Source organism: Anarrhichthys ocellatus, unplaced genomic scaffold (genome assembly GCF_004355925.1).
Source record: "Anarrhichthys ocellatus isolate YVR2014 unplaced genomic scaffold, GSC_Weel_1.0 scaffold17, whole genome shotgun sequence".
NCBI classification, from domain to species: Eukaryota; Metazoa; Chordata; class Actinopteri; order Perciformes; family Anarhichadidae; genus Anarrhichthys; species Anarrhichthys ocellatus.
The window spans coordinates 1,237,169-1,244,880 of record NW_022280047.1 but is presented as its reverse complement, the minus strand read 5'-3'; the positions used below and the strand labels follow the sequence as shown (position 1 = coordinate 1,244,880).

Genomic DNA, 7,712 nt, shown 5'->3' with positions numbered 1-7,712 from the left:
GAAACAAAGCAAAGCATTAAAAAAAAGATAAATAAAAGAAATGAAACATGACGGAGAGACTGAAAGTCGTTAGATTTGATTTACAGAGAATATTTTCTGCTGACCACCGCCTCCCCCTCCTGAGTCGTTTGTTCGATCCATTCTCTTCTTACTCCCCCCCCCTCCCTATCGCTCCTCTGCCTCCTCATCCCATTAGCTGATTGCCTGTGCACCATCATGTGCCAAACAGCCTGCTGGAGGCATGAGAGGGACGGACGAGAGCTTTTGACCTCTCGGTCCTCTTGACCCTTAATCCGTGTCGACATCCCTCTCTCACGTCGGCCCAGCCTCCTTTCTTTCTCTTCTTCTTAAGTATCCAGCTGACTCTTTTCTCTCTCCATACTTCACCTCCTCTTCTCATCGGCTCGACTGACCTTGTAGAAAGACCCACTAATGAAGATTGGGAATGACTCATCTCCGAACTGCGGATGTCGGCCAAAACATGTCACATCCGAGCGGAGAAGTTCAGTCCACTTGTCAAATGGGTTTGGGAGAGAGAATTCGGAGAGGGAGAGAGAGAGTAAATTGGCACAGGGGCAGGCCTGACAGCGGCACTTTTCTCTCCAGCGGCTTTCAACGAATAGCCGTTGTTTCACAGGGTTAGTTATTAAGTGCACCGCCATCTAAGTCTAAAGAAAGCTGCAGGGAGGAACGCTTTTTAAAAAAGAATTCTCTCCAAAGCAGTTTTATGGTCGGCGAGTGGCGTGCATCAAGAGAGAGAACGGAAAAGGGGATTTATTTTGATGTGTTTGTTCACCGCTCGACAGCAGGAGCCAGGTAAATGTGCGGAGAATTTCAAACCTAAACCTGAGCGAGGAGCGAGGCAGAGGAAGAGACTTAATGAGCGGAGGAAGAAACGATACGATAGTGATTTTAAAAAAAAAACACCAACTAAATAAACAGGAGCCGAGCGGAAGAGACCAAACCCGTTAGAGCCGTGAGGACGGCGGGTAGATGGTTGGGGCAGACTGAAGAAGAGACGGGGAGGAAAACAAGGCATTCATCAAGACCCGAGTGTCTGTCCTCCCCCGCCCCTGTTTGCTAAATGTACCGGGCAGCGTCCTCCCTTCAGCGCAATTCAATTCCATCTATAAATAACCTTTCTTGTAAAGGACTCACTGGCACAACATTTTCTGATTGAAGAGATGCATAAACCACACCTCTCTCTTTGTCTCTCACTCGCTGTCTCTCTGTCTCTCTCTCTGGGCTGGCTTCCATGGCAGCTGTTGCTGGTCACTCGTTGGTTGCTGAGACACTACGGTTTATTGGTGCACCCTTAATGAGGACGCAGGAAGGAAGGATAATAAAGTAAAAGCACTGCCAGCAGTCTGAAAATCCTTGTTTTTTACGAGGGAGAATCTCATCATATTAGACTGCAATATTTTCACTTTGTTGTTATTTCATGTGTTTTACTGTTGCCTTTCACTTGATCGTCTTTACGGTAACTGTGAGATGATCTTGGCCGATTTAAAGCCACATCGATCAGATTGCAGAATGGTTTAATATGTTGGCCTCAAAGGAGTGAAGAGCTCTGACAAACTGAGACTTGCTGTCACCCGACTGGCAGTGCGGGGAAACGTTGGCCCGGTCCTGATCTCCACGGGTTTAGTGCTGTCCCGCTGTCGGATTGTCGAGAGCTCTCTCGCAGACATGTTTGAGTTCTTCATGCACACTCGCAGTAAGTCTGGATTTCTTCACACTTTGCCCGAGTGGATTCGCCCACAATTCATAGCTCTGTGACGTCGAAACGCGGGGTCAAAGGGGAAGACCGGTGGCAGTAAACAAAGAGCACATTGGTGTTCAGCCTAGCATATTAATTCTACACGGAAACATTAACAGTAGGGATTTAAGATGGTACATAGCAAACACACATATATTAATATTAATCACCCGGGGGAATTGACAATTTGACATTATTACCTCTTGTCTACTCTGTAAAGTAAGAGCCTGGAAAATGTTCAAATCAGGCAGCAGTAAGTTTTTTTTTTTTCGTCGTCAAGGTAACGTGATATGTCGTAGCAAAGTGCCGTCCCATTCAGATTTATACCATTTCAAGCCCTTGCTGCCTCACACACACATTTACCAGGTGACGTCAGCCTAGTCCCCAAGGGTTCAGGGCTTCAGGGGGGGGGCGGCAGCAGGAGTTCAGTGATTCATTTTCAAAAGCTTTCAGTGATAAAGAGTCAGGCAGGCAGAATGTCAGAGATGTACTGTGTAATTACAAAGGTCATCCACTTTTAACTGACACAAGAATCTACAATAATGTCTTTTCTCTGTTCCTCAGGTTCGGGGTGTTTGAGTTCCTCAGCAACCATGCAAGGGACGAGTCCGGTCGACTGGATAGCACCAGAGGCCTGCTGTGTGGGCTCGGAGCCGGGATCCTGGAGGCCGTTTTGGTGGTCTGTCCCATGGAAACTGTCAAGGTATGTTACCAACTGATCTGTGGTCAGATTTCTGATTTAATTTATTTTTTATAGTGTCACTAAATGCCCAGCGAAGACGAATGTACCTGAAACACCTGTCATTTTTTTTTTGTATAGTAAGCATACTGCTGCTTTTCATGGACTCAAAACAAATCTCCTTTGTTCATGAACTCATGAACAAAGGAGATTAGCAGCAGAAACATTCTCGACTTATCATATTCCCAGAGGAATTGTTTGACATCGTGTCCCCTGCACACTGTGTCACTGTTTCATTTGAAAGAAGGCCAGACTAAACTTTTGTGCAGTTTTCAGTATTCAGTGAGTCTCCCTTCTTTGTAATCGCAAAGCAAACATTTCCTGTTTTAAGTGATCTCCCTGTTCCTTTTTTAATCTCCCAAGGTTAAATTCATTCATGACCAGACTTCAGCCAACCCCAAATACAAAGGCTTCTACCACGGAGTCGGAGAGATCGTCAAGGCACAAGGTAAAGACGGGCTGCATGTCCTTTACCTGACATCTACTGGTCAGACAGGGTAATGCAGCTGGAAACACAGTGTTAGTAACAAAAGTGTAACGCCCAGACATGATGTTGTCTCCTAAATGTATTCTTATGTCCTTCCTATCGTGTCTTAACAGGAATAAGAGGGACATATCAGGGTCTCACCGCCACGGTCCTCAAACAAGGCTCCAACCAAGCTATTCGGTTCTATGTGATGACCTCTCTCAAGAACTGGTACAAAGGTCGGTGTGCATGAGGCTGCATGCATGTGTTTTAGATGAAACCCCTGTAGTATAGAAGGGTTCTCGGTAGAACCCCATGGGTGGGTTCTAGTTGATAACCCTTGGAATATAAGGGTCCCAGGTGGAACCTTTACAAAAGGTTCTACCGGGGACCACAAAGGGTTCTCCTATAAGGGCAAGCCGAAGAACCCCACGTGGTTCTAGTTAGCGCCGTTATTTCTTAGAGTATATCATTTTGACTCTCATGAACCCTTGTGGAAGCAGAAGTCCTGCTGCATAAATGAAAGAATGTAGACTAACATGGGTATTTGTACATCGTGTGGACTTGGGACACGGTACACTATAAAGATTAATATTGTTTATGGGTTTTACAAGCTAGACTCGCTCAGAGATGGGCAAAAATACATCAAGATGTATTTTAATACAAAATACCCCTCAAATAAATGTATCAAAATAAAATAGAAATACTGGTGCCAGAAAATGTAACAAAATACAATGCATGTATTTTGTATTTAAAATATAGGAAATACTTTTTTCTGGATTTTCCGTTTTCTCACAATTTGGTATAGCAGAGCATTCGGGTTTGGGCTATATAATATAATAATAATATAATATAATTATATATAATGTACACAAAGCTCTGGTGAAGCCCACAAAAAGAACAGTCACAGACATGTTGTCCACCTGGCCAACTGTAGAATGTATGAAATAATAAAACTAAGAATACTTTCATAATGTGCCTTTTAAATAAAATATATTGGATATTTAATGTTTTTTTTAACAAATGGACATCTACTGTCATAGCCTGCCTAACTGTGAACTATATTATCTGCCAGTAATTGATATGGCATTATGACATTCACATTGAGAAGATACAGCATAACTTGTAACACAGTGCAAGATTAGATGGTCAGACGTCTCTTGATAAGGTTATCATGAACATACAAGCTCCCAATCGCCCTCTTCCTATAGCTAGCTACTCGACTGATAAGTTAACTTGCTAAACACTGGCCATGCACTAGCCTAGACAGCATGCTAGCGTCATTGGCATGTTAGCATCGATCGCTAGCTTGATATTATAAACATCACCATGTATATACAATAGGCTATGTAGCCAGACATAAATTACACATCAAGCTAGTTGACATCTGTCACACTCAGATAAAATATTTACCTTGACAGACAATCGTTGAACTTGAAGATCTGAAGACTGAACTCATGAACTGTTTTTTGATTCGTGGCGAAAGTATTTTGAGTATTTTAAATACAAAATTACTCCACTCTAAAGTATTTTGTTACAAATTACATTTGATTTTTATTGGCCCTATCAAATACAAATTACAAAATACTCAAAAGTAATTGAAATACATATTTCAAATACAAGTAATCGAAATTTTGCCCATCTCTGGACACGCTGTTGTTCACTGCTACTGACTCCTCTGTAACGTCCTCTCACCAGGCGATGACCCCAACAAAGCCATGAATCCCCTGTTGACTGGAGCGTTTGGAGCCGTAGCCGGAGCAGCCAGTGTCTTTGGAAACACCCCTCTAGATGTCGTCAAGACAAGGATGCAGGTATAGTGTAATATGGTCACTATTATCAAGCACCTTGCTGGTGTTGTAATTTAAACTCGTCAAGTTGGTGCCTCCTGCTGACATTGATTAGAAATGACTATTTCTTTATTTTCTTGTTTTGTTTTTTACTGATGTCTCTTGTTGCACCGTCCACTTTGCTGCTGTAATCCTGTGTGGGACTAATAAAGGATTATTCTATCTTTCTTTTCATTCCGAAGGGTCTGGAAGCACATAAATATAAAGGCACATTGGACTGTGCTTCAAAGATCCTGAGACACGAGGGCTTGGCAGCGTGAGTACAACTCCACCTTGCTTCAGTCCTCCCCCCCCAGAAACCAAGGGACACTGATGTTTCATATGCTCTCTCTTTCTCTTTGTGTCCACCGGTAGTTTCTATAAAGGGACGGTTCCCCGGCTGGGCCGCGTGTGTCTGGACGTGGCCATAGTTTTCATCATCTACGAGGAGGTGGTGAAGGTCCTGAATGTGGCCTGGAAGACGGACTGAGCTGCCGGACTCCCTGCCTCCCATCGGATTGGATCAGTATCGTTTGCTAACCAGGGAGTGAAAGAGCTCACCGGCTCGGGACAGTGGAGAAGAAAAAAAAACCTTAAAAATAGGCCCAGTGTTGCGCACATCTGGACAGCTGGAGTGTAGGCAGAGCTTTGCTGCCACCAAGTCGATTTCACAAGTGGGATTATAAAGTTAGCCAAATAACTGTGACAAAAAGATGCTTCACCCTATGTATACATCATTTCTAAATGTGAATCTAGGCTCTCCAACATGATTCCTTTAAAACAAAATTTTTGCAGAAATTATGTGGCTCACTTTCTTAAACCTGCTTTCTAAAAAAGCCCTCAGTCAGTGAAGAACATCATTTCTAGTCACCAACAGCTGTTCTACTGATGTTTACTGTGAGTATGCACGTGTCAAACTGGATTTTTCTCGATTTAGCTGGTGTTGCTCTCTGCTTTTTCTTGTGCCTAATATGGTTTTAAATCCAGAGGATCCACTGGTTGCAGTTTACAGTCACATGAACTGCAGCAACGTCCATAACTAAGCCTTTAATAGAAAGATTTTACGTTTATAACACACCGATTATTTTTATACAGTGTAGATTACCAGCATATTCTATAGTCTATAGTTTTATTGTAAACTGACATATTTCATTCCTGTGCCGAATTATGAACGTGTGTTCAGAGTAGCCTAATGATGTTAACAAGAGAATATATGACTTGTACTGTGACATGCGTAATAAATATATTTGTTGAATGTTAAATATGGACACGGTTGAGGGATTCTTTTCAGTCAACTTGTGCCACTTGTGTCGAGTTTTGTGTCTCTCCTGTGATCGGGTCGGGTGTAAAGGTGTTTTTAAGATGTTAGGTCAAATATTTAATTGCTGTATTTCACTGAGTCTAAATGACCCAAATACACTTAAGTCAGAGAGACCAAGTAACCTCAGATCTCTTTTTAACCCCTTAATAGAAGCAGTCATATCCTGACAAAAAGTTCCCAAGAAGAGAAATATTCTTCTACTGTACACATTTATTTACTTTTTTTTTTCCTAGTAAATCACTCTCAGGTGGAACTTCCCACAATTCATTGATATGATATTTAACCTGTCGCTGCTTCTTTTACTGTAAAGGTCTTCTCAAAAGTGCCTTTTGCTGAGAAATATCCCCAATCTGTTCTCCACTGCAATTTGAGATTTCTGTGGTCCGGTCATAAACAAATGTTTATGAAAACAGTCACAACTGTGTCTATTACTGCAATAATTGTATCGAAATACTGATGTATTATGTTTCTCTATTTTCATCTTTTTCCGTTTGACCAAACAAAATGTTCCAAATAGCCAAGAGAAAATGTGATTGTCACAGCAGATCAATGTATTCCAAGGGGGGGGGGGGGGGGGGGGGTGTGTGTGTGTGTGTGCTTTCTTTATGATGAAGCTTGTACAATAAACAGGGGGGGTTAAAACTCATTAAAACAAGCATCTGAAAACTGGAGAGCATGCAGACTGTTTTCTTGTTGCCCTCACTCTGGTTCCTCTGTTCTGCTCTTTGGGTTGCAGCAGATCACGTTGGGAGAAGCCATGGGGGGCAAGTAGGGGAGGAATCGAACAGGGGACTCATTGTTCCGGTTTTGGCTGATGCTCATGTAGTCTAGCTATCCATCTCTTTCTCGTGCTCACACACACACACAAACACGTCAAATCCACGGTGCCCCAGTGTTTGTTGTGAGAAGGAATGCAAAGCTCTCTGCAGAAGAAGGGAAGTGAGGACAGCATGTAGTGGATGTTTTGTCCCCAATGAGGAAGTGAGGAATCTGTGCTGTGTGTGAGTCAGTGGTGGGAGAAGTATCTTATCGTCTACTTAAGTAAAAGTAAAGCATTCCAAATTTTCTTAGGTGAAAATAAAGAAGTATTAGCATCAAATATACTTTAAGTACCAAAAGTAAAAGCGCTCATTATGCAAAATGGTCCATTTCAGAGTGATATTGGATTATTGACCTGTTAAATGTGCTAAACACGAGATTGGGAGCGCTTTGATTGCATCTCGGCAGTATAAAATGACTCACCATGATGACTGTTGAGTCGGCGGCTCGCAGCTAACGGCGCTGACGGTGCAAACAACGGCAACAGTGCTGACAGAGCTAACAGTGTTAGCCTGAGGGGGAACCAGAGGGCGGGGGATACGCGTCACTATATCTTAGACAACAGTCATTCCCTGCTATATTAACGCTCTGAATCCTGTATGTTGCACCTTTAATGTAAGTATCACTTTAATGTTGCAGCTGGTAACGGTGGGACTAATTTGAATTACTTCATACTGCTGGGTGCTTAAATCTATAATAATACATAATTTGTTTGTTGATGTTATTTTGTATTTAACAACTGAATCTGCAAAGTAACTAAAGCTTTAAAGTAAATGTAG

At 42.4% G+C, this 7,712-nt stretch overlaps 1 protein-coding gene across 1 annotated transcript in view; it reads left to right on the top strand.

The window, feature by feature from the left end:
- Positions 1 to 6,674, top strand: part of si:dkey-178e17.1 (tricarboxylate transport protein B, mitochondrial) — a 19,190-nt gene extending 12,516 nt beyond the window's left edge. The window contains exons 4-9 of the mRNA XM_031856198.1: positions 2,324 to 2,462; positions 2,862 to 2,946; positions 3,099 to 3,203; positions 4,663 to 4,778; positions 4,997 to 5,070; positions 5,169 to 6,674. Coding sequence (XP_031712058.1) covers positions 2,324 to 2,462; positions 2,862 to 2,946; positions 3,099 to 3,203; positions 4,663 to 4,778; positions 4,997 to 5,070; positions 5,169 to 5,283 — 634 coding nt within the window. The 3' untranslated portion in view covers positions 5,284 to 6,674. The remainder of the gene's footprint in view (positions 1 to 2,323; positions 2,463 to 2,861; positions 2,947 to 3,098; positions 3,204 to 4,662; positions 4,779 to 4,996; positions 5,071 to 5,168) is intronic.
- Positions 6,675 to 7,712: the final 1,038 nt, after the last annotated feature.